This window comes from Muscardinus avellanarius, assembly GCF_963383645.1.
Source record: "Muscardinus avellanarius genome assembly, chromosome: 6".
In the NCBI taxonomy this organism is placed as follows: Eukaryota; Metazoa; Chordata; class Mammalia; order Rodentia; family Gliridae; genus Muscardinus; species Muscardinus avellanarius.
Window position 1 is genome coordinate 31,332,674 of NC_137791.1, and position 26,855 is coordinate 31,359,528.

The 26,855-nt window shown below is 38.9% G+C and overlaps 1 protein-coding gene across 6 annotated transcripts in view; it reads left to right on the forward strand.

Moving 5' to 3' along the window:
• RAPGEF2 (Rap guanine nucleotide exchange factor 2) overlaps window positions 1-22,823 on the forward strand; it is a gene marked incomplete at both ends in the record, with an annotated part of 267,933 nt that extends 245,110 nt beyond the window's left edge. For 3 of the 6 annotated variants that reach the window (XM_080697998.1, XM_080698002.1, XM_080698001.1), the window contains 12 exons: window positions 265-505; window positions 2,805-3,188; window positions 5,047-5,258; window positions 5,359-5,482; window positions 6,078-6,101; window positions 7,119-7,342; window positions 8,978-9,184; window positions 12,500-12,652; window positions 15,413-15,638; window positions 16,791-17,350; window positions 21,158-21,463; window positions 22,798-22,823. In XM_080697998.1, the coding sequence (XP_080554124.1) occupies window positions 265-505; window positions 2,805-3,188; window positions 5,047-5,258; window positions 5,359-5,482; window positions 6,078-6,101; window positions 7,119-7,342; window positions 8,978-9,184; window positions 12,500-12,652; window positions 15,413-15,638; window positions 16,791-17,350; window positions 21,158-21,463; window positions 22,798-22,823 (2,687 nt within the window). Of the gene's footprint in view, window positions 1-264; window positions 506-2,804; window positions 3,189-5,046; window positions 5,259-5,358; window positions 5,483-6,077; window positions 6,102-7,118; window positions 7,343-8,977; window positions 9,185-12,499; window positions 12,653-13,854; window positions 13,978-15,412; window positions 15,639-16,790; window positions 17,351-21,157; window positions 21,464-22,797 lie in introns of all 6 variants that reach the window. The other 3 variants (XM_080697997.1, XM_080698000.1, XM_080697999.1) reach the window with 2 other exon arrangements.
• Window positions 22,824-26,855: the final 4,032 nt, after the last annotated feature.

Here is a 26,855-nt window from a genome sequence, read left to right on the forward strand (position 1 = left end):
TTTGTTACCAATGTGGCAGTTTTGCACATATACTGTTGTGCACTGTTGTGTTTGCATTTGTCTGTAGTTATCCTTAGGGGAACATGTGTCCTTGTAATGTAGCATGTTGAATGGTGGAATCTTTGAAGAGCTCTTTATTAGAGCTTTCTAGGGAGAGGTGAAAGTTCATCATCTTTTCTAGAGAGCTCTTTTCAGATTACTTTGCTTACTTGCTGTATCATATATTAAAATGTTTTACTTATGCATGGTTTTTCTTTCCCCCAGACTTGCCAGATCAAGTACTTAGGGTTTTTAAGGCTGACCAGCAGAGCCGATACATCATGATCAGTAAGGACACCACAGCGAAGGAAGTGGTCATTCAGGCAATCAGGGAGTTTGCTGTTACTGCCACCCCAGATCAGTACTCACTGTGTGAGGTCTCCGTCACACCTGAGGGAGTTATCAAACAAAGAAGACTTCCAGATCAGCTTTCCAAGCTTGCTGACAGAATACAGCTGAGTGGAAGGTACCCACTATCTGTCTTACTGGATTTCTTTACTTGTTCTTCAAACCCAATCAAAGTCTGAGCAATAAATACTTTTAAGGGGTTCTTAGATGATTAAGTGCTTCTACAGATGAAAAACAAGACCCCTCCCACCATGAATTGTGGTATTGAAGTAAATGCACACAGTATACTGCTGACCCCCGACAGGACTTGTTAAGAACTTGTTCAAGGGTATTATGACCTAAAAGTTGATGTTGACAGCCAATGTTCAGTCACTTCTCAGGCTTGCCCTTTAGAATATCTGGCAGACCCAACAGTAGAGTAAGCATGATGTAAAGTCTGAGTAGACCCCAAGCCCCTTGTCTCCTTGGATATGTACATTCACAAACACATTTTCTAATAATTTTTCAAGTGTTGCTTTTGCATACTTAAATTTTCTAGGAGCTTCATAGTTTAAGCAGAGACATCTATGACAGTGTGTTTGGCTAATATTGCCTATTACTGTACATTACACCATGGAAAGCATTTCTTAACTCTGAAACCAAACTTTAATTGCTACAGAGCTTGGCCCCTTTCTTGATAAGTGCTCCCATCATGTATGTTATTTGTAAGAAAACAGTGCACTGATCTTGTCCTTCTCTTTGATTTTTTCATTGTTAGAGATATGTAATTTTACATTCAATCCATAAATAAAGTTGAAAAAATAGTTAAATTTTGGCTTTCATATAATACTACATCGACTGAAACTTAGTCACAAAAATAAAGTTTATCATATGGAGTATCTCACCATTCTTGACTCTTCTATGATATAGACCTAAATTATTTAATTCATTAAAAATTTCTATTTTCGCCAGGCGTGGTGGTGCACACTTGTAATCCCCACACATTGGAGACGGAGACAGGAGGATCGCACAGGTTCGAAGCCAGCCATGCTGGCTTAAGAGATCCTGTTTCCAAATAAAAAAAGTATAAAAATAGGTCTGGGAGTGTAGCCCAGAGGTAGAAGGGTTTCCAGGAACCCCCATACCACCACCAAAAAAAAAAAAAAGAAAAATTTCTATTTTCTAGTTCTTAGTTATAGCTTTCTTATCCTTCTTTACATTTATTTTAAATCCCAATGCTAGCAGATTGGTTTTTCTCAATGGAATATATATCAATACATCTGTAATCATGATGCAGAGATCTACTGAACTGCAGACTCTAAGTAACATTCACTATTCAAGAAAATTACTATATATCATCTATGTCTTGGGCTTCATGAGTAATAAAAATGGAAAATATTAAATCTGTGAATGTCAAAGGCCCAAGATAGATGTTTTCTGAGATATGCAAAAAAAAAAAAGCTTAACAGGACCTCCACTGTGATCATTCTCTTTCTCCATTGATAGAATTTTATTCAAAGAAAGCATTGGCCCAGGAAGGAAGGACATAGCAAAGTCCTGAATACTATTTTCAGCAAGTTGCATACAAAAAGAAGAATGCATGAGTGCTACATTCTTATCCCTGCACTGGCATTAGTTTGTCCTCAATCCTTCAGATGACACTGGTTCTTATTCTGATAAATAGGAATAATACCTGACCCCCTACACCTGTCAAGTTTTCAATAAAATCCAGATGTTTAAAAATTAAAATCTGAGCCAGGCATAGTAGTACACACTTGTAATCCCAGCATTTGGGAGGCTGAGACAGGAGGATCAAGGTTTGCAGACAGCTTCAACACTTAGGCCCTTTCTTTGCAACTCAGTGAGACCCTGTCTCAAAATAAAGAATAAAAAATAGGGTTGGGAGTGTAACTTGGAGGTAGAATGCCCCTGGGTTCCATCCTTAGTACTACTAAAAAAAAAAAAAAAGAGAGAGAGAGAGAGAGAGAGAGAGAGAGAGAGAAAGAAAGAAACTTAACATCTGTTTTGATCTCATGTGCACCCATCAGTAATCAGTCTCTCCTCAGCCTGGGAAAACAGAGTGATGACCTAGTTCTGATCTTTCCTAGTTCTTTCATGGGGTCTCTACTCATATATTAACTGAAAAATAGCTTATTTTCCTGTTAGAGTGATTAGAAAGCAGGAAAGGAAAGGAGAAAAGGAATGACAGTTGGTACAAACGAAATTCCATGCTGTTCATTTTTGTCATCGAGATCCAGGTCTGGTTCTGTGATCTGGTGACTGATGCAGCAACTGCACTGTCCATGTTGGTTGAAAATGATTCTTCCACCATCCAATTCAGTGTTCTCTCAAACTTCCCAAAAAAGTAGCATTATTCTTTTAGGAAATTTGAGCCTACTTCTTAAGCTTTATGTCTGATACACTTTTGCTTTTCACAGGTATTATCTGAAAAACAACATGGAAACAGAAACACTTTGTTCAGATGAGGATGCTCAGGAGTTGTTGCGGGAGAGTCAAATTTCCCTATTGCAGCTCAGTACTGTGGAAGTTGCCACACAGCTATCTATGAGGAATTTCGAACTCTTTCGCAACATCGAACCTACTGAATATATAGATGATTTATTTAAACTCAAGTCAAAAACCAGCTGTGTCAACCTTAAGAAATTTGAAGAAGTTATTAACCAGGAAACATTTTGGGTAGCTTCTGAAATCCTGAGAGAGACAAACCAGCTGAAGAGGATGAAGATCATTAAGCATTTCATCAAGATAGCGTTGCACTGTAGGGAGTGCAAGAACTTCAACTCGATGTTTGCAATCATCAGGTAGGAGAACATATCTGTCGTAAGAGTCAGTGCACATCACAGATTAAGAGCAATCTCAATCCAAGGACACCATAAATTGTAATACGTTAGTTTATAAGTGACTTTTTTTGTAGTGCTGGGGATCAAGCACCTGATAAGCTATAATTGACTCATAATGAACCATTCTCTTTCTTAGATTCTTAATTTAAAACCTCTCATAGGCTAATTTGGAGACCAAAAGGTCTATATTTGCCACTTTTTTTTTCTTAACTCAGACTTTGAGCAAATTATTTGAATTGCTCTGAACATCAGTATACTTCTCTGTAAAATAACAATACCCTACAGTATTATCAAGGTTACATGATATTGTGGAGTTCCACTAAATAACACAAAGACAATAAATGCTAATTCTCTTCCCTTTTAAGTGTTTAGATTGAACCTGGAAGAAAGTACAAATGAAAAGAATTAACTATATTGATGTTAAAAGTGATTAAATTAGCCGGGCGTGGTGGCTGTCACATGCTTGTAATCCCCGTACTTGGCAGGCTGAGACAGGAGGATCACATGGGTTCAAAGCCAGCCTCAGCTACTTAATGAGGCTTTCAGCAACTTAGTGAGACCCTGTTTCCAAATAAAATATAAAAAAGGTTTGGGAATATAGCCTGGAGAGAAAGCCTCTGGGTTCCACCCCCAGTACCACCCAAAAAAAAAAAGTGATTACATTAATTTTTTTGGGTCTGGCTGTGATACTCACATGATTACTAGGACTTTTATATTATTACTACAGAATGTTTTTCTAATTTATTTCTGCAAGCAAAACTCTTCTTTATATGTAGACAAAAAGCAACAATAGTGTTTTAGTCAGCTTTTCACTATTGTTTAAAAAATAATACCTGAGCCGGGCATGGTGGCTCATGCTTGTAATCCTAGCGCTTGGGAGGCTGAGATGGAGGATCACACAGGTTTGAAGCCAGCCTCAGCCACTGAGTGAGGCTCTCAACAACTTCGTGAGACCCTGTGTACAAATAAAGTATAAAATAGGTCTGGGAGTATAGCCCAGAGGAAGAAAAGCCCCTGGGTTCCACCCTTAGTACCACAAAACAGAAACAAAAACAACCTGAGATAATCAACTTCTTAAAAAAGTGTGAAGATTAGCTGCGCATGGTGGCCCATGCCTATAGTCTCAACACTTTGGAAGTTAAGACAGCAGGATTTCAGGTTTAAGGACAGCTTCAGAAACTTTGTGCGACGCTGAGCAACTTGCACTCTGTTCCCAAATAATAAAAATATAAAGGGCAGGGGTGTAACTCAGAGGTAGAATACCCCTAAGTTTAACCTCCAGTACCTGGGGGAAATAAGTAAAATTTACCTGGGCTCAGTTTGGGGTGTTATCAGTCCATGACCGTTTGGCTTCATTGCTTTTGAGCCTGTGCTGAGGCAGCACATTGTTGCAGGAGCATGTGGAGCAAAAATGTTCACCTCACTAGGACACAAAAAGGAAGAAAAGAAACCAGGGTCCTACAGTCCCCTATAGGGACATATTTTGTGACCCAAGAAACTTCCACTAGTCCCACTGCCCTTACAATCTTCCAATAACCCCAAGAACTTGAGACTGAGCATTTAATATGTGGGCCTTTGGGAAGCATTTAGGCTCCAAACTCTAGCAGATAGTAAGCAGATCCAGGGAGTATAAAGAAAGGGAGAGTAAAATTCATTGTCCTAGCTCTGCTGGACATCTGCCAATCCCAGTACCCAGGATTATAATGAAGTTTCTCATACATCCTTCTATAAATTGATAGGCATGTAAAGCATACACACAAAGTGTTATATGTCAGTAAATATTGAACTATAGCCCACTTTTCTTTTTTCCCCCCATCAGTGGCCTAAACCTGGCACCAGTGGCAAGATTGCGAACTACCTGGGAAAAACTTCCCAATAAATACGAAAAGCTATTTCAGGATCTCCAAGACCTTTTTGACCCTTCAAGAAACATGGCAAAATACCGCAATGTCCTCAACAGTCAAAACCTGCAACCTCCCATAATCCCTCTATTTCCAGTTATCAAGAAGGATCTCACATTTCTTCATGAAGGTAAATACAAGGTAGAGGATAGAGTAAATGCTATGTAATTAACTTGTAGAATACAGAGTAAATGCCATGTAATTTCCCTTTTCTTCTCTGTCAATTACAGGAAATGATTCAAAAGTAGATGGACTGGTCAACTTTGAGAAGCTAAGGATGATTGCAAAAGAAATCCGTCATGTTGGACGAATGGCTTCAGTTAACATGGACCCTGCCCTCATGTTTAGGACTCGGTGAGTGAGTCGTCTTCAGTAATATATGTGGGATCAGAGAGGTCAAGTATAGAGTATCCCAATAAATGAGAAATTTGAGTGTATATGCAGTGTTACAGGAATTATATTAGAATGTGCCAATAAATCACCATCAAGCTTCAATTTAGAATAACTGTCTTATTCAGGATCAAGTGTACTTTTGATTATTAGTAAACATAGTTTGTCCTTCAGATATTTTTATCTCTTACTACTTAGTACATTGATTTGTAGAGTTAGAACTTAAGACTGGTAGCATAAACTAAATGTGTGAATACATGAAACAATATTATCTCAGTATCCACAAGATGGATCTAGATGTTGGTGTAACCAAAAGGATTCATTCAGTGAAAGAGACAAAAGAAGTCAGTCCTTTTCTAGAACAGAAAATTTAAATACATTTGTCTCTTGAGCCATAACAGTAGGTTTATTAAACAGCGTGTGTGAGGTGATTATGCAGTTTAATGTTTGTGGGCTTCTAGAACTGCTTATCCAGAAGTCTAGTCTTTTCTTTCTGAGCTTGTGATCTTTCTGTCTCTTTCTACACCCATGCTTCAATCTCCATGGCTCTCACTTACAGGAAGAAGAAATGGCGGAGTCTGGGGTAAGTGGTGGAGAACTTGCATACCCACATCATACCCACACACAGTTCTTACTCAGCTCTTTGCATTGCCTTCTTACTTGCTATATTTTCTGATGCTTTGCATTTTTGCTTTTTTTTTTTTTTCTTAACCCTCTTGCTGTAGCAGAATTTCATATGGCAAACTGACTTCTAGTTGAATCTGTCGGGGCTTTTGCTTTTGGAGTCATGATCCATGAGAGCTGTGAAATGATCGATGATTCTTCTGGGGAACTGTAGGCCAGACATATTGCTAAGCTCTCAAAAAAATTTGTATTTTAATATTATTTGTATGTCTTGAAATAAGAATCCTAAAGTAGTGGGCGGGAAGAAGGATTTAGAAGGAAAAATTGTGCAATTGAAATACTATTGCACAAATATTTAGAAGTAAATGTGTACAATTATAAATGGTGCCCCTGCTGTTAAAACCAGGTTTTTTTTTACAGCTCAACTAACTGTTTTCATTCTATATAAACAACTCATTGCTAAATAGTTTGCATATGTAGATGTTTACATTTGCATGACTGTTGTATTAACAGATTGACCATATTACTTTAAAAACTCAACTACATTCAACCCAAGTAATAAGAAAATAATTGTAGCTAATTTTACTCACATCTAAATAAAACTTCCCTTTTAGGAGAAGTGAATTTAACATAAATCCTTATGATTATAGCTGTGTATTCTTGCATGAGCTTTTATATATAATTGTTGTTTGCTGGCTTCTGTGAGAGAACTTGAATGCTCTGTGGAGGTAAAAAGTAAATTTCCTACTCGGATCAGTACAAGTGCCAAGCATTACATATATATTTACATATGTATTGTATGTAATTCCCTTTTAACCCAATCTTTTATTATTCTATATTTCATTATAACAGTTTACTTATTGGAATGAGGCATGAGACCTTTCCAACATAGACTATGTATATAAGTCTTGGCAGTTTCGGCTAGATCCAATAATCCAGCTAGAGTGAGCTGCATATCTACCTTCTCCTCTTGCAGGTCTCTCAGCCAGGGTAGTACAAATGCAACTGTGCTAGATGTTGCTCAGACCGGTGGTCATAAAAAGCGGGTACGCCGCAGTTCTTTTCTCAATGCCAAAAAGCTGTATGAAGATGCCCAAATGGCTCGAAAAGTGAAGCAGTACCTGTCCAATTTGGAGCTGGAGATGGATGAGGAAAGCCTTCAGACATTATCACTGCAGTGTGAGCCTGCAACCAACACATGTGAGTTTTCCCAGCAAGTGGCTGCAGGCTCTGACTAGAAGGTGGATTTGTGGATTTATTTCCTGTACGGTGGCAGAGTGGTGACACAACAGGGCCTAGTGTGGGAGGGGGCAGCAGTCCTGAGGTGCCTTAGACTTTGCCTTGTTCTTGTCCAGGCTGTGGTGTCCAGTTGAGTTCATGTGGAGAAACTCATTCAGGTTTGCTTCAGTTTCATCCCAATACAGCCAGTATACATCCAAGGGACACATGGACGGATGTGGCTCAAATTTGCATGCATTGTTTTCTCTCAGAGGGATTCCCAAAACAATGAGCAACCTGAGGGAGTTGGAGCCTACCAGGTTAATGGAACATAGAACTGGATGTGCTGTTTGCTTTTTACACCCCCAGTCCAGATAATACCCAGCAACAAATTTAGCTACAACTTGAAGTGATAATTCTTCTACACACTGAACCACAATTTAGCCTTATGTGTAGGTCCCCAGACTTTAAAAAGGCTGCCAGATTATAAGCCTGGTGCTTATAATATAGGCACACACACCTATAGTCCAGCTATTCAGGAGATTAAGGTGGAGGATCATTCAAGCCCAGAAGTTTGGGGCTACCCTTGTCAACATAGGAAGACCCATCTCTTAAAAATATAAAAGTAAGGGGCTGGAGGTATAGCTTAGTAGTGGAGTGCTTGCCTAACATACACAAAGTCCCAGACTCAGTTGCTAACATCACAAAACAAGAATAAAAATAAGTTCAGACTAGAAATGGGCCAGTTTTGTTTTTATCTGTATCCATACATCTAAGACAAAGTTACTTTCAATTTAGGACACTTTTGGGTCTTCGGTGGGCAAGTCTGAAACATGTGTTCTATGAAATTTAAACCTTAGATGGATAATTGTAAAAGACTTGCATTAAATTTAACCAGAACACTAGGAATGTACCGTGTGTCACTGGGAAGAGTTTGTCTTCTGGAGTGTTCTGACTTCAATTCCTGTTTTTTCCTCTTATTAGCAGTATGCTTTTAGAAGAATCACTTGAGTTTTCTAGTTCTTAGCTGTGGAATATAAAAAAGGAGGAAGTACACATACCATTGAGTTGCTATAGATATTATGATTCTCCATATACAGCATTTAGTTGTCCTATTAAGCTGATTTGTCTACCATCTGTCTACCACAGAATTATATACTAAGTATAATATTTAGCAGTATTGCTTGTTATTTGGTTACATAGATAATTCTCCATTGGAGAATTTGATAATAAAAATTGTTAGTAGCATATATCAAATTGTCAAAATTGAGGACACTATTTTAGAAAAATAATTTCTGATAATTTTCCTGTTACTGCTTTTATCATGTGTTCATGCCTTTTGTACACATCCACTAACATGTACCATTCACACTTCTATTTTATTGTTAATTTGGTGTTTTAATAGAAAGATTGTGTCTTTTGAGATTGCTGATTTCATTAAGTAAATTTATAACTAGAGGTTTCCTCCATTTCTGTCCTTTATAATAAAAGGCAATAGGGGAAAACAACATAGATTAGTATTGTACAGAATATCCTCATGTAGTTCTAAAATTATCTTGTACACAGCTACTAACATTTTAAATTCTTTGTTCTATTTCCATACTAAACAATTATCAGTGCCTAAAAATCCTGGTGACAAAAAGCCTGTCAAATCTGAGACCTCCCCAGTGGCTCCAAGGGCAGGGTCACAGCAGAAAGCACAACCCGCACCACAGCCCCAGCAGCAGCAGCCACCACAGAAAGCCAGCCATGGACTGCAGGTTCCTGCCGTGGCCCTTCATCCTTCACGAAAGAAAGTGCCTGTGAAGGACCTCCCACCTTTTGGTAAGTGATTAAACTCTTTTTGGGGGGTGCTGCTCACTGGGATGTTTTACAGATTAGGGGAAAAAAAGAAGTTTGCCTAGATAACAATAACTTTAATATACTTCATTTTTGCCAGGGTTGTTTTTTAAAGTAAAATATCTCATTTAATCACATTCATTTATCACAGCAAGGTCAGGGAGTAAAATGGAGAAGTTATATTTACTAACTTAATTTTTAACAAGTACAGACCTTGTTTTCCTAGTTTTGTTTTATGGTCAGTGTATTGTAGAAATTGAGGCAAAAGTTAAATGGTTTGACTAGAAGTGTGGGGTTTTTTGGGTTTTTTTTTTTTTTTTTTTTTTTTTTTTTTTTCTGCGTGAAGGATAAATGGGACCCAACAGGCATGTGTGCACCAGGCATGGGATAAATTCTTTTTTGTGGGATCACTGACACATGGGAGCAGAGGGAAGACTACATGTTAGAGACAGTCATGTTTTGCCTTTCCCATTAAGAATAACTTACTTATTGGTTTAATTCCTTTATGTAGATGTACAACAAAATTAATTTGGATAAACTGTACTAGTTCTTTTTTCCAAACCTGCCTTGCCTCCTTTCTTGTTGTCTGCAAACATCTTGCTTTTTGAGTTTTGGAGGAGTGTGAGAAAAGAATGTATCTACTGGACATACTTGCCCTTTCCAGTATCTGTGCTTTTCTCTTTATCACAAACAAATTGGATTACATTTATTATCTATGTTTTCCATGTACACATATCCTAAATCCCCTGCAAGCTGACTTCTGTCTCCTCTTTGATGCTGAACTTTTTATATGGAAGATTATTAGTTTTCCTTTTGGCTAAAACTAGCCTATTAGCTATAGGTATGCCTGAATATAAAGCTATCTCCCATTTTCCAAAAAGATTATCTCTCAATATTTTTAGGTCCAATTGAATTTATGAACTTAAAAAATTGTGGATGAAATATCTTTCATTTTATGATATTTAGTTCAATATAACTAAAGTCACTATATATTTTTATATTATGGATTAAGCACAGGGTCATCCTACTTGAGCTACATCCACAGCCCATTTTATTTTGAAACAGGGTCTTACTAGGTTGCCTAAGCTGGTCTTGAACCTGTGATCCTCCTGTCTTAGTCTTCCAAGTTACTGGGATAGGTGTGCAGCATAAGGCCCAGCTTTGAAGAAGTACTTTTGAAGTATGTAACATGGTTTCCTAAAGCATAGCATCTTTAAATTTATCTACATTATTTAAACAATAGCTGTTTTTGAATCTGTGTATGAGCTTCCCTTGGAAATATTTTCCAAACTGAAACCAGGCATGTGGCTTTAATGTAGTTGGTATTTTCATGCATACCATGTATATCAGTATTTCTTTTTTTTTTTTTTTTTTTTTGCGGGTCTGGGGATGGAACCCAGAGGCATTTGACCTCTGAGCTACACCCCCTGCCCAGTTTTTTAATCTTTATTTTGAAATAGAATCTCACTGAGTTGCAGAGGGCCTCACTAAGTAGCTGAGGCTGTCTGCGAACCACGATCCTCCAGTCTCAGCCTCCCAAATCCTGGGATTACAAGCGTGCGTCACCACGCCCGGCTGTATATTAGTATTTCTATTTTTTGGGGGGGTGGTACTGGGGGTGGAACCCAGAAGTTTTCTATCTCCGGGCCATACTCCTAGATCTTTTTTTACATTTTATTTGGAAACAGGGTCTCACTAAGTTGCTGAAAGCCTCATTAAGTAGCTGAGGCTGGCTTCGAACCCGTGCAATCCTCCTGTCTTAGCCTTCCAAGCGCGGGGATTACAAGCATGCACCACCACACCTGGCTATATATTAGTATTTCTACATATGACCAAAATATTGCTTTAAAAGTGATTTTTAAAATATATATATTAGAACAACATCAAACCACTTACATGAAGTGAAATCTTTGTTAAATTTTATTGACTTCTTTTAAAGGCCTGGGAAGCTGGGCATGGTGGTGCATGCTTGTAATCCCAGTGCTTGTGAGGCTGAGACAGGAGGATTGCAGGTTCTGGGCCAGCCTCAGCTACTTAGTGAGGCCCTCTTTCAAAATAAAGAAAAAAAAAAATGGGCTGAGGGTGTAGCTCGGAGGTAGAATGACCCTGGGTCCAATCCCCAACACCACAATGAATGAATACACACACACACACACACACACACACACACACACACACACACAAATAAATACACAAATAAATATATACAACTTAAAAAGGCCTTGTCTTATTGGACCTGGCAGCACATACTTGTAATCCCAGTACTTGGGAGGCTGAGACAAGAGGATCTCAGGTTCAAAGCCAACCTCAGCTACTTAGGCCCTCAGCAATCCCTGTTTCAATAAATAAATAAATAAATACATACATACATACATACATACATACATACATACATACATTAAATAAATAGGTCTTGGGGATTAGTGGATTGTTAGACCTATGACCATTTAAAACTAGCAGTGATTTGAGGTAATTTCAGTAATAGTGCCTTACGAACAAATTTCAGGTGAATAGTGCCTTACAAAAAAAGCTTCCAAAAAGTTCTTTTTGTTGTTCAAAATCAGGTAATTGAGAGTGCCTCAAAGAAAAGCTTTATAAAATATTTTAATGTGACTTATTTCTGAAAAATAATTTTTGGGGAAATCACCTTATGTTGGTCTATGAAATTCTTTTTCTTCCACCTTCATCCTCCTGGATCTTACCTGAGTGCTGGTTCACTCTCTTTTGAAATTTCCCTGGGCGCTGTTGCACAGCAGGGTCCCGAGTTGATTTCTGCCTTTTGTTGCATCTGTTTGATGAAGTATTGAGGGAGTAGAATTCCTTAGAGGTTTTCTATTCATTTTTCCTAATTCAGGTTAGTTGTTGACTCTTTTTTCCTCCTATCATCCCCACTTCCAAACAGTACCACAATACCTGTTTCCAACCCAGATTTGAGTTCTAAAAACTGGAGTTAAAACTAGTTGTGCCACTTTTATTCTAAATTCAAGTTATTTTCAAGTTGTCTATTTATCTTCATTGTTGGGTAAATATGATAACTACTTTTAGGTTTAAAATTTAAAGTAAAATATCAAAGGCAATCTATAGCTAGTATTCTTGAAAATATATGATTCACTTATTTACTTATGCATTTATTTATTCATTGTGATACTGGGGGTTGAACCCAGGGGAATTCTATCTCTGAGCTATACCTCCAGCCCTATTTTATTTTTGACTTTGAAACAGGGTCTCACTAAGTTACTGAGAGCCTGGTTAAATTGCTGAGGCTGGCTTCAAACCTAAACCATTTTCTTTCTTTTATAGGTATAAACTCTCCACAAGCTTTAAAGAAAATTCTTTCCCTATCTGAAGAAGGGAGTTTGGAACGTCACAAGAAACAAGCTGATGATACAATATCAAATGCATCTTCACAGCTATCTTCTCCTCCTACTTCTCCACAGAGTTCTCCAAGGAAAGGTAGAACTAAATGATACTGTTTTCCTTTCTATACATTTCAGTTCTAATAAATTTCAGAGTTATATACTACACAGTTCTTAATATTATGCCCATTTTAAATGATTTCTCATCTGGGCATGGTGGCACACACTTGTAATCCCAGTACTTGGGAGGCTGAGACAGGAGGATCACAGGTTCAAGACCAGCCTTACCAACTTAGACCCCTGACAACTAAGTGAGACCCTGATTCAAAATTTAAAAATAGAGTTGGGAGTATAGCTCAGAGGTAGAATGCCTCTGGATTCAATTCCCAGTACCCTTCTTTTCCCCCATCAAAAAGATCTCTCATAAGATGTCCAATAGAATTTTATCCTTAGAATTTTTATATTTCTTTTTCTATTCTTACATTAGATAGTTGTTGTTGTTGTTTTTTTTTTTTTTTTTTTTTTTTTTTTTTACTATGGAAAGCTTTTTTTAAAAAAAAACTCCATCTAAGTGTGCATGGTGACACACACTGCTAATCCCAGTATTTGGGAGGCTGAGGCAGGAACATTGTAGGTTGGAGCATATATTCAGCAATGTAGTGAGATTTTTAGCAACCTAGAAAAACCTCATTTTAAAACAAAATATAAAAAGGCCTAGGAGTGTAGCTTGGAATGCCCCTGGGTTCAATCCCAGTAGCATAAAACAATCAATTTAAAGTTAATTTAATGTTTAAAGATTACATTTTAGGCTATCAAAGTCTCCTCCTTATATTGATATTTTCTCCTGTTAAATTGGTTGAGCCAGGCGCAATGGTACACACCTGTAATCTCAGTACTTAAGAGGCCAAGATAGAAGGATCATAGTTTCAAGACTAGACTCAGCAACTTAGTGAGACTTTCAGCAACCAAGTGAGACCCTGTTTCAAAATAAAAAGGTATAGGAATGTAGCTCAGAGGTAGAATGCCTCTGGGTTCATTCCTCTGCATAACACACACACACACACACACACACACACACACACACACCTTACTTTCATGTAACTCTCCATGTCATCTATTAGTAAAACGTGAAGATTCTGTTTTCTTTAGAAGAAGGCCAAAAAGTTTAACAAATTATTAGATTTTATGGATACAACAAATACTGCTTTTCTTTGTCACTCTTTCAGGGATCTGTGCATTGTGCGTTCTGGTGTCCTTACTAAATGGATATATCTAAATTCTTTTCTCATCCATTGTTAGGTGGCAGTGGCAATCAGCCGAGATCTTTTGGCTCCGGGCAGTTGGACTTAACCAGTTCCTCCTCTTCTCTTGGAAGTGAGAACAGTAACAAGAATAACAATGCACCACGGACCTATGGGATAGGTGGGGTTTTTAGAACCAAAAATGGGGTGGGAAACAGAGGAATCATTTCATTAGTTGATGAAAATGAGAGAATTCCTCCAAATGTCAAGTGCTCTGAATGATTACTTTCTTAAGAGAATTTTTTTTTTTTTAAAGCAGACTTTTCAGGGAATATTTAAACCTTGCCTGTCAGAATTTGCAGCATGTTTATAAGAAGACATTTCGTATATTAACACATTCATTGGTATCAAGACCTGTGTAACCTTTAAAAAATAAGTCAGAAATTACTAGCTTACCAGCTTATTGGCAGGATGGGAACATACTTCAATTGGCAACATTTGGATGCTGCTGATATAATTTTAATATTGGTAAACTAATATGAGATCCATAGTACTATAGAAAAGATAAAAATGAATACAGAGAAAGAACATTTGGATTTTTTTTTCTCATTAAAAATATCAAGGCAAGCTTCTTGCTTAGTGACTCAGAATTATTTTTAGTAACAAAGAGAGGTTAAGAGTCCTTTCAGGCCAGGAAACAGAGGCATTTTACAGTGATTGTCTGGGAAAAATACATAGTACATCCTTCAAAATGATTGACTTTTATATGACTCAACTAATACATTATTAATGTTGAAAAGCAGAATGGCACAGATCCAGAGGTTTTATTTTATCTTTTTTGTTTATGTCTCTGTAAAATTATAACTAGATGCATGTATTTCTAGTCAAATTGTTCTGTACTATACTTAAAATTCTAAAAATTGGAAACAAGACTGCAGTTTGACAAAAATCATTCTTTTAAGTCTGGTCAGTTCTTGTTTGTTTGTTTGTATGTTTGTTTGGTATGCTGGGAATTGAGCATAGGGCATTACACATTCTAGGCAAGTACTCTGCCATTGAACCACATCTCCAGGACACTTGTAAATAGATTAACACAGAGCCAGAGAAGCTCAAAATAGTCAAGTAGTGCCATGGTTTCTGCATCTTTTCCTAGCTTGTAAACAGTGTATTTTTTTTTCTCTGACCTTTTTTGTTGTTGTTATTTGCTTGTTTGTTTTTGTGGTACTGGGGATTTGATACCAGAACCATTCTACATCCAAGCTTACTTCCCAGCCCTTCTTGGTGTTTGTTTGTTTGTAAGCAGGGTATCCCCAGGCTGCTGAGAGGCTTCCTAAGTTGCTAAGGCTAGCCTTGAACCTTCTTTCCTCCTATCTCCCAGTACTTGGATCACAGCTGTACACCATCACACCACACGGTTCTTTCATTGATTAAGCAATTTATCTCCATTACAGTAAAATTTACTTTAATTTTTTAGTCACCTGGTCTATACAAGTTTAAAAAAATCCCACTTGACAAGTGATATCAATGCCAACATTTCATCTTTACTTATATTTTGTGTATGGCTTTATGTTATAAACCTAGAGTGTCTAATCAATGTGGGTTTGTTTCTCATACAGGTTATACTTTGGCTCCCAGTGGTACTGTGGATAATTTTTCAGATTCTGGTCACAGTGAAATTTCTTCACGATCTAGTATTGTCAGCAATTCTTCTTTTGACTCAGTGCCAGCCTCACTGCACGACGAGCGGCGCCAGAGGCATTCTGTCAGCATCGTGGAGACCACCCTCGGGGTGGGCAGGATTGAACGGCGGGCCCCAATCGACCCTGATCAGTACAGCTTAGGGTAGGAGCTTTTCCTAGCATTCTTTATTCCTTCTTCCATGTTTCTCTGAGTAGTGAGTCCTGTCTAGATAATTCAGTACCATGTTCTTGTTGTCGTGCAGACTTTGTATGTGGGGCACTGGGATTGAACCCAAGGGCATTCTGTTTCTGAGCTACATCCTAGTCCTTTTTAATTTTTTTAATTTTTATTTTATTTTATTTATTTATATATTTATTTATTTATTTTTGCAGGTCTGGGGATGGAACTCAGAGGCATTTGATCTCTGAGCTACACCCCCTGCCCAATATTTTATTCTTTATTTTGAAACAGGGACTCACTGAGTTGCAAAGGGCCTAAGTAGCTGAGGCTGTCTGGGAACCACAGTCCTCAGGTCTCAGCCTCCCGAATGCTGGGATTACAAGCATGCGCCACCACGCCCGGCTCCCTTTTTTTATTTTTGAAACAGGGTCTCACTAGGTTTCTCTCAGTCCTATTGCACTGCTGAGCTTTCCTCAGACCTGCAATCCTCTGTCTCAGCCTCTCAAGTACTGTCACTGTATGTGTATGCTGCCATGCTTAGTTGTACAGACTCCTTTGTAATGAGGTTTTTAATGGTTCTTGGGGTTGAACCCAGAGCCACTCTCCCTCTCAGTCGTGGAGGGTCTGGTTTAGGTGCTGAGGATATCTCACTCAGCTGCTAAAACTGGCCGTGAGTGTGTGGCCCCTTCCCTCCACTTCCTGAGTACTTACTGGCCTTGAATGTGTGGCCCTTCCCTCCACTTCCTGAGTACTTACCCCTATCCCACCGCTGTGCCTGACCTAGTTATGTGTATTCTTTATTGGCACACAGTTTTTCCGTGCTAGGGGCAGAGACAGATTTTAGGATATATCCCTCTTTCTATAAGCTGCCTTCCTTAAATAATCAGACTATATTGAGCCATCCGTATCCTTGTAAGGAATATGTTATTTTTTATAACAAAAGGTTCTTTTCCCTTTGTGTTTTTTTTATATAGTGAAGACAATTTGAGAAAACTGGTTGTGTAAACTGGCCACCATAATACAATTCAGTGATACTTCCCTCCTCTTTCTAGGGTGAACAAAAGCTACATTTCTAAGACAAGACATTTAACAACTTTGCCCCTTTTTTCTTTTTCATTTGTTTTGAACCTGTAGGTCCTACGCACCAATGTCTGAGAGCCGAGGCTTGTATGCTGCAGCTACAGTCATTTCTTCCCCGAGCACAGAGGAGCTTTCCCAAGACCAAGGGGATCGCGCGTCCCTTGATGCTGCGGACAGTGGTCGTGGGAGCTGGACATCATGCTCCAGTGGTTCCCACGATAATATACAGACCATCCAGCACCAGAGAAGCTGGGAGACGCTCCCGTTTGGGCACGCCCACTTTGATTATTCAGGGGATCCTGCGGGTTTATGGGCCTCAAGTAGTCATATGGACCAGATTATGTTTCCTGATCATAGCACAAAGTATAACAGGCAGAATCAAAGCAGAGAAAGTCTTGAACAAGCCCAGTCCCGGGCAAGCTGGGCATCTTCCACAGGTTATTGGGGAGAAGACTCAGAGGGTGACACAGGCACAATAAAGCGAAGAGGTGGGAAGGACGTTGCCATCGAAGCTGAAAGTAGTAGTGTAACATCTGTTGCTACAGAAGAAGCCAAACCTGTCCCCATGCCTGCCCACATAGCTGTGACACCCAGTACTGCAAAGGGGCTCATTGGTAAGTATTAAAACTGAGGGGCTTTGCCATGTCTGGATTGTGGCCTTTTAATCTGATTATTTCAAAAGTCAAATTATGTATTTGTGGTCCTTTCCTTCATTTTGTCTATGCTTTACAAAGATTCCAAATTAGAGCTATATTGAGGATTTAAAAATGAATAGTGCTTAGGAACCTTGGTTTTGTAATCAGGTACATATAGTAAAACCTATAAATCTTGGCTCTTAAGATTGGTAGGTTAGATTGAATGTGGTGATACATGCCTATAACCTCAGTACTTGGGATGCTGACAGGAAGATGGCAAATTTGAGAACAGCTTCAGGTATGTAGTGAGACTCTCAGCAATGTAGTGAGGCCCTTTCTCCAAATAAAAAGGGCTGGGAGTGTAGCTCAGAGGTAGAATACCCCTGAGTTCAATCCTTAGTACCACACACACACAAAAGCATCTGTAGGTTATGGGTATGGAGTCTAATTTTTTCTTTATTCTCCTTCAGTACTGGAGATTGAAATTAAGAGCAATCTCCAAGTCACACTGCCAGTCCTTTTAATTTATTTTGAAACAGAGTCTAAGTTGCTATAGGACTGCTAAGTTGCTGAAACTGGCCTTGAATCTGCAGTCTTTCTGACTCAGCTTCCCAAGTCCTGGGATTACAGGCAATGTGCCATCATGCCCAGCTTTTTTATTTTTTTTTTCTTTTAACCTGAAAATTATGAGGATGGATGCCTATTCTTCATAAAGGAGGAATTGAAACTTTTAAAACTTTTTTATTCTGTTTATTTTCCTTGAATTATATTTAAAACTTTAACCTTTGCATATTAAAACCTTTCATTAGCTGGATTTGTATCACAGATCATTAATCCCAACCACTCAGGAACCTAAGGCAGCAGGATCATAAGTTCAAGGCCAGGCTGAGCAATTCAGCAAGACCCTATCTCAAAGTAAAATTTAAAGTGGGCTCAAGATATAGTGTAGTAGTAGAGTGCTTGTCTGGCATGCATAAGGCCCTGCATTGAATTCTCAATACCACAAAAAAAGAGACAATCTTTCACTGACATTTATTCTGCGCATACATTGCTCCTGGATGAACTCTTCGTGCACTTTAGAGCCTGGGCGAGGGTGCTCATGGTGCTCAGGCTGCGGAGTCGGGTAAGCAAGCTTGGGACCCCTGTTCTGCCTCTCTGTGCTAGCATCCTGACATTGGACAGAATGCTAAGCTCTGCTGTTTTCTCGAGTGTAATATAACCTTCGTAATGCCTGCTTAATAGGGTTATTGTGAGAATTAGAGGAAATCTATGAGAAGTGGATAGACAATAAGAACATTTATAAGAAAAGGTGCTGCCGCTTTCTGATGCAAGACATTACATGCTTCCTCAGTCCTAAAACCATAGAGGAGGGGCCGGGATGTAGCTCAGTGGCAAAGTGCCTGCTTTGCAGGTGTGGTGCTCTGGGTTCGATCCCCGGTTCCAAAAAAGACAAAAAAAAGAACCCCTTTAAAAAAAAAAAAAAAGCTAAAACCATATTGGATTAGTATTTCTTTGTGTGTGTGTGTGTGTGTGTGTGTGTGTGTGTGTGTGTGTGTGTGTGTGTGTGTGTGGTACTGGGGTACCTGGAAACCCTTCTACCTCAGGGCTACACTCCCAGAACCTATTTTATACTTTTTATTTGGAAATAGTGTCTCTTAAGCCAGTGTGGCTGGCTTCGAACCTGCATGATCTTCCTGTCTCCGCCTCCCAAGCGCAGGGATTACAAGCATGCACCACCATGCCTGGAGAGGATTTGTATTTCTATGGCATGTTTAATATCTGTATAATTGAAGTGTAGGAATAGATTATAGTATATAAGAATATAATCTGGAATGTTACGGGCATCACTTATTAATGGAGAAGCTAGTTATTTTGTCATGTCATGAGTGGGTGTCAAGTTTAATATACTAAGGTGAATATGGAGAGAACGTGTTAGCTTTTCATTGTTGTTGGTTTATCTGATAAAATCAACCTCAGGATGAAAGGTTTATTTGGCTCATGGTTTGAGAGGATTCAGTCCATGATCACTTGGCTCCCTGGCTCGGCTGTGGGAGGCAGGCATCATGGTGGGAAGGGTGCGGTAGAGCAGAGCTGCTCAGCTCCTGGTGGCCAGGCCCAGTAGCCACCAAGGATGTGCTTCTATGTCCTACTTCCTCCGCCAGGCCCACCTCCTCAGTACTACCACCAGCTAAGGACTCAGCCTTTAACCCAGGAGCCTCTGGGAACTTTTTTATTTTTATGTATTTCTTTCTTTCTTTATTTTGCAGTACTAGGGATTAAACTCAGACTACCCTTTCTATTTTTTTATTTTTAAGAAATAGGGTCTCACTAGGTTGCTGAGAGTCACTAAATTGTTCAGGCCTTTAGTCTGCAACCCTCCTGTCTCAGCTTCCCAAGTTAGTGGGATTACAGGTGTTCATCACCACGGCTGGCTTTCAAGAATTTGAGACTCGGTTTCAAAATAAAGAATAAAAAATAGGGCAGTGGGTGTAGCTTGGAGGTCGAATGCCCCTGGGTTCCATCCCCATACCCACAAAAAAAAAGAATTTTAACAAATTAATTTTCACAATTTTTATTACAAGGAAAGAAGGGTGACTTATAGTTCATAACAGTTGATTCTAGAAAGTTCAAAAAAATAAAACTTCACTTTTGCTTGGCTTTGCAGATGTCATATTGTAGGCTATAAACATTAGGATCAGCCGGGCGTGGTGACACACACTTGTAATCCCCGCGCTTGGGAGGCTGAGACAGGAGGATCGCGCTGGTTCGGAGCCAGCCTCGCTGGCTTAAGAGACCCTGTTTCCACATAAAGTTAAAAAATAGGTCTGGGAGTGTAGCCCGTGGGAGTGTAGCCCGGAGGTAGAAGGGCTTCCAGGAACCCCAGTACCACCAAAAAAAAAAAAAAAAATTAGGATCAAAGGATTTACACCAATAAATACCACATAGTTTTAGAATTTTATAAATTGGTATCCTTTTTTGGTACTTTTCCAAATTCACTTTTTTTTTTTTTTTTTTTTTTTTTGGTGGTACTGGGGTTCCTGGAAACCCTTCTACATCCGGGCTACACTCCCAGACACCTATTCTTATACTTTTTTATTTGGAAACAGGGTCTCTTAAGCCAGCGTGGCTGGCTTTGAACCTGTGCGATCCTCCTGTCTCCACCTCCCAAATGCAGGGATTACAAGTATGCACCACCATGCCTGGCTAAATTCACTATTTTTTAAAGTGAAGTTTAACGGCCAAAATGTAATGTGGAATTGGCTCATGTACTGAAATAGGCCAAAGTTCAGCAGAGATAGCCTGTCTTGTCTGGGGGACAGTGATAGAGGAGAAAACATTTCTAGCGAGTACCAACATGTTCCAGGCATAGTACTTTTTATGTTCTTGCTTTGCTTTATTCTTTGCATTAAATCCAAGTGTTAGATGTTCACTGCATTACTATTTTATAGTTAAAGACAAGTGGTTTTTTTTTTTTAATGTATTTCTTTGCACAGTGCTGGTGATAAAACCCAGAGCCCCAGCCCTACAGACAAGGCTGTGCAGTGGTCTGTTTATAGTTAAACATACTTAGGTTCATTCACCAATTACTTTGGCACACAGAGATAATGATGTGGAAGTTTGCTTTAGTTATCTATGTTTTGGGCTGCCCCATACCTGCACCTTATGCCATACCACACTAACACTATATATGGTATTTTAATAATTATTATTATATTTTATAAGCATTTGTACTGTGAAATATTTTCCAGGCAATCATTAATGGCTGTTATACTCTTTCTCCTACAGCACGAAAGGAGGGCAGGTATCGGGAGCCCCCACCCACCCCTCCGGGTTACATTGGAATTCCCATCACTGACTTCCCAGAAGGGCATTCCCATCCAGCCAGGAAACCTCCAGACTACAACGTGGCACTTCAGCGGTCTCGGATGGTCGCCCGGTCCTCAGAGGCCTCCGGGACCTCCTCGGCACAGCCGCCACCTGGGCATCCCTCCAGTAGCAGGCCTGTGAACAAGCCTCAGTGGCACAAGCCCAGCGAGTCTGACCCTCGCCTCGCCCCCTACCAGTCTCAGGGGTTTTCCACCGAGGAGGATGGTACATACATGTTCTTAAAACCTTAGTGGGAAGTGTGGTCACTTGGCTGCCTGTGAGCCTCCCATGGCCTTTCTTGACCCTCCTCAGCTGTGTCTGCCTGCAGACTGCACGAAGAACAATGAAATCAGGTTTAGGGGTAAAGCTTTTGGCTACTCTCTTTGTTTGGGGTTTTGTTTTCTAAATAGCTTAAATACCACAGATTACAAGCAGTGTCCTTTGTGTGTACATGATTGGATTTCTTTTCGATACTGTTTTGGTATCACTGGGGATTTAACTCAGGGGGTAGTCTCCCTTCGAGCTATACCCCCAACCTTGTTTTATTTCTTATTTAGAAATGGTCTCAGTAAGAGGGATTTGGTAAGTTACTGAGACTGACCTCGAGCCTGTAATCCTCCTATCTCAGCCTTTCAAGGACTGTGATTACAAGCATGCACCACCATCCCCTACACTTTTTGAGATTTTTGCTGCTGTTTTTGTTTTTCCTAGGAATGGAACCCAGGGCCTCCAGCTTACTAAGCTCTCTACCACTGAGCTATACCCCAGCCTGGATTTCGTTTCTATTTCTTAGTAATATTGAAGTACTTCTATCACTCTATTAAAGATAAGAATAAAAATCTCACAATTTTATGCTGTTTTCAAGAAATTAAAGAAACATTTTGAGCTGTAAAACATGGATGGTTAAAATTTTCTGTGGAAATGTTACATTAGGACTTTTAATGAATTGGGACTCACTTGGAAATGAAAGATACTTTATTAACTCTTTTGCAGTCTTTCTGTAAATATACCTTTCTATGCTAGATTGAGGATGAGAAGGAAGATCATGTCCCCCACCCTCTTTTTTTTTTTTAAAGTTTTCAGTTTAACATGTTTTATTATAGTCATTACAGAATAAAATAAAACATAGTAATCAAAATTATTCATAATCTGCCACTCACAGATAATCACTTAATATTTTTAATATCCTCCTAGACATTTGAATGTATATGGCTATGTATTATAGAAAAACATAGCACATTGCTATTTTGTAACTTTTTTAGTAAATTTATTACTAATAACTTTCTAGACAATAAACAGAGTATATGTATTTTTAATATCATACATATATATTTAAAGATGTATCTTGTATGCATTTTTAAGCTTTTAAATTATTAATGATTGCCTAGAAAAAAGGCAAGGGTTTTAAGTGAGCTGTACTAAAGTGTGTGTGTGTGTGTGTGTGTGTGTGTGTGTGTGTGTGTGTGTGTGTGGTGTGTATTATCACATCAGTGAACACATTCTCTGCACTCTTTGCTTACTGAGTGTTTGTGTTTCTTTCTTCCTTGCTGTGTCTGTAGAAGATGAACAGGTGTCTGCTGTGTGAGGCGCAGGTTGTTCTGGATCCAGAGTGAGCCACCTGAAGGAGAGCACAAGAAGACGTCCCTTGCGTTGGAGCCTTGGAACTCCCGTCCTGAGGACGGTGGACCAGTTTGCCTCCTTCCCTGCCTTAAAAGCAGCATGGGGCTTCTTCTCCCCTTCTTTCTTTCCCCTTTGCATGTGAAATACTGTGAAGAAATTGCCCTGGCACTTTTCAGACTTTGTTGCTTGAAATGCACAGTGCAGCAATCTTCGAGCTCCCACTGTTGCTGCCTGCCACGTCACACAGTATCATTCCAAATTCCAAGGTCATCACAACAAGATGATTCACTTTGGCTGCACTTCTCAATGCCTGGAAGGAATTTTTTAAATCTTCCTCTTAGATTTCAACCCAGTCCTAGCACTTGGTCTCGTTGGGATAATGAGAACAGCTAGCCATTGAACTACTTGGGGCCTTTAACCCACCAAGGAAGACAAACATTGAAACCCTCTGAGTACAGTGCTTGTCCACTTGTTTACAATGCCTTTTTTTTTTTTAAATGAGTTTAAAGATTGTGTTCAGAGAATAAATGTTATATCTGCTTAATGATTACAGTATTATTTTGAACCTTAAGTTAGGGTTGCCAGCCTGGGTTTCTAAACAAACCAAATATGCCGGACAGGGTGTGGCCACACCAAGAGGAGGGTAGTGGACGGTGACCTTGTCTTCCCATGGCCTCACCCTGAAGTGCCCTATCCTGGAAGTATAAAATGTTAGCCAATTAAATACCAAGGCACCCCATCCAAACCTTCCCCACCAGGTGGGGTTCTCCTATTAAACTCTTTGCACATGGCCAGGGGAGGGAAATAGGACACTGTGTCCTGACTGAGCCTTAGGAGGCAGGACAGTATCACTGGAGGCTATATCCTGCTCCATTGAAATGGATGGCAAACCACATTTTTAAGTTATACTTTTTTGATTTTGTTAACTTAGAGTTTTAGGATTTTTATTTTGTTTTTTTTTAAAAGACACATTTATAACTGGATAGCATTGCAGTGAAAGCAGCTTGGGATGTTGGAGCTAATGCCAGCTGTTATTACTGCTCTTTCAGGACAGCCTCCCTTTATTAAATTGGCATTAGGGAAGAAACAAATCTTTAAACGTGATAAAAGATCAAAAAGCCGGTTAGATATGCCAGCATTGCAAGGTGGGTTAGTCACCAAAGACTAACCTGTAAGTGGCTTTATGAACACTGCATACAGAGAAGGCCCAAGTGTAGCAACCATCTGCTCACAGCTGCTATTGACCCTGTAGTGACTGAAAATGACCCCTCCACTCTATTTTTGTGTTGCTTTTGCACAGACTCCGGAAAAAGTGAAGGCTGCCAATCCGAGTAGTACTCAAATGTGAGGAACTGCTGGTCTTGGGTTTTTTTTTTTTCCATTAAATTCAGCTGATCATATTGATCAGTAGATAAACGTAAATAGCTTCAAATTTTAAAAGTCGAATTGCAGTGTTTTTTCACTGTATCAAACAATGTCAGTGCTTTATTTAATAACTGTTCTGTATCATGGCATTTGTCTACTTGCTTATATATTACATTGTCAATTATGCATTTGTAATTTTACATGTAATATGCATTATTTGCCAGTTTTATTATATAGGCTATGGACCTCATGTGCATATTAGAAAGACAGAAATCTAGCTCTACCACAAGTTGCACAAATGTTATCTAAACCTTAAGTAATTGTAGAACATAGGACTGCTAATCTCAGTTCGCTCTGTGATGTCAAGTGCAGAATGTACAATTAACTGGTGGTTTCCTCATACTTTTGATACTACTTGTACCTGTATGTCTTTTAGAAAGACATTGGTGGAGTCTGTATCCCTTTTGTATTTTTAATACAATAATTGTACATATTGGTTATATTTTTGTTGAAGATGGTAGAAATGTACTATGTTTATGCTTCTACATCCAGTTTGTACAAGCTGGAAAATAAATAAATATAACTAAGTCTTGCCTATATTCTTAATGAATCGTGCATGCTTTTTATTACTGAGTTATAACAGGCCTTTGATCACCCTGAAGAAACATGTCCTCAGGAGACTGGAGAGCTTTAGCTTGTTGCTTGGTAGAAACTGTCCAATAGCCTGTTTCTTTTAGGTAGCTTTTTGTTGACTCAAATTAATATCACTAATGTTAGCACCAACAAAGCCACATTCAGATTTCACAGTGCTTCTTGAGGCACAGTGAAAAAAATGAAGATGTCACATTATTCTGCATAATACTTGTCTCTGCTCAACATTTTCCCAGTGAAAATCCCAATGAAACATAATACTTTTGATTCCCAAAACATACATGGAAAATTAGAACGTCAGGTAAATTAAATAACATTCAAGGTCATGATTACTAACTTAAGAGTACAATTTAGCTGTTGATTTTGTGCTTCTGAGATAGTGAATTAGAGATAAAACATTAAAGTATAGACAGGTATAAGCTGGGCGTGGTGGCACACACTTGTAATCCCTGCGCTTGGGAGGCAGAGACAGGAGGATCGCGCAGGTTCGAAGCCAGCTGCACTGGCTTAAGAGACCCTGTTTCCAAATAAAAATTTAAAAATAGGTCTGAGAGTGTAGCCCGGGGGTAGAAGGGCTTCCAGGAACCCCAGCACCACCTAAATAAATAATAAATAAATAAATAAATAAATAAATAAATAAAGTATAGACAGACATAAAATCACCTTAATAGTAGCAAAATAGATTGAAGTTGAAAATATATGTAGGGTTTTAATTTAGATATATAAAAACACAGAACCAGGCATTTGCCCTCTTTTATTAGGCCAACATAAGAACATTAGATTCTCACCAAAACTTTCTGTAATGTTTCCTTTTTTCTTTCTTTCTTTCCTTCCTCCTTCCCTCCCTCCCTCCTTTCTTTCTTTCTTTCTTTCTTTCTTTCTTTCTTTCTTCTCTTTTCTTTTTTTTTGGTGGTACTAGGATTTCTGGAAACCCTTCTACCTCTGGGGTACACTCCCAGACCTATTTTATATTTTCATTTGGAAACAGGGTCTCTTAAGCCAACAAGGCTGTCTTTGAACCTGCACAATCCTCCTGTCTCTTCCTCCCAAGCACAGGGATTACACCTGGTCTGTAATGTTTCTAAAATTTTGATAGCAGTTATACTTAGCTCAGTGGTAGAACACTTGCCTAGCTTGCTCCAGGCCCTGGCTCAATCCACAACATTACCAATTAAAACAATACACATACCCAAATGTGGTGATGTTGTATTACTATGACAAAACAGATTAAACTCTGTAAGTGCTACTGGTTACATCTGGCAAATACTTATTGAAAACCTGAAGTGGAAACAGGTCTTTGACTACAAAGAGGCAGCTTATCTGTTTCATATTTTTTAACAGAATGTAAAACATGATGAAGTAATTCTCTAAAACATCAAAGTCTTAATATTTTTTTTAAAAGCTTGGGAAAATTAACTTTTTGAATGATGAGTCTCCAGCAGTGTGTTTTAAGGTAAAAAGATGACAGAGGTAAGTCACTAACATGGGTATGTATTTGTGTACCTTCAATTTTAAAAGGTACAAGTGAAGGCTACTGGAATGGCGACTTAATTCTCCAAGTCTGTTTGGAGAATCCCTTTGGTGGCCAAATTGACAAAATAATACAAATGTTTGACAAAGATGTTTCCATGGGGCCAGTTCCCTTCCTTCAGACTCCTTTTGGGTACTCCTCATGTTTCCTAGTATTTTGCACATTTCCATATGCTTCCATTCCAGCTTCTGAGGCTTAGCTCTTGAGTGCAGGATACTTTTATTTATGCCTGTTTGAAGTTAAATAAGTCTTTGGTCTTAAAATATGCTTAAATACGTTATGACTGAACTGATTTTTACCCTTTTAAATGTGCCCTTTGGATAAACTGAAATATTATTCACTTAGAGCATTAAGGGTATGGCTCAGTGGTAGAGCACTTGCCTAGCATGCTCCATGCCCTGGGTTTAATCTCCAGCACTATAAAAAAGCAAAATTGCTGGGCGTGGTGGT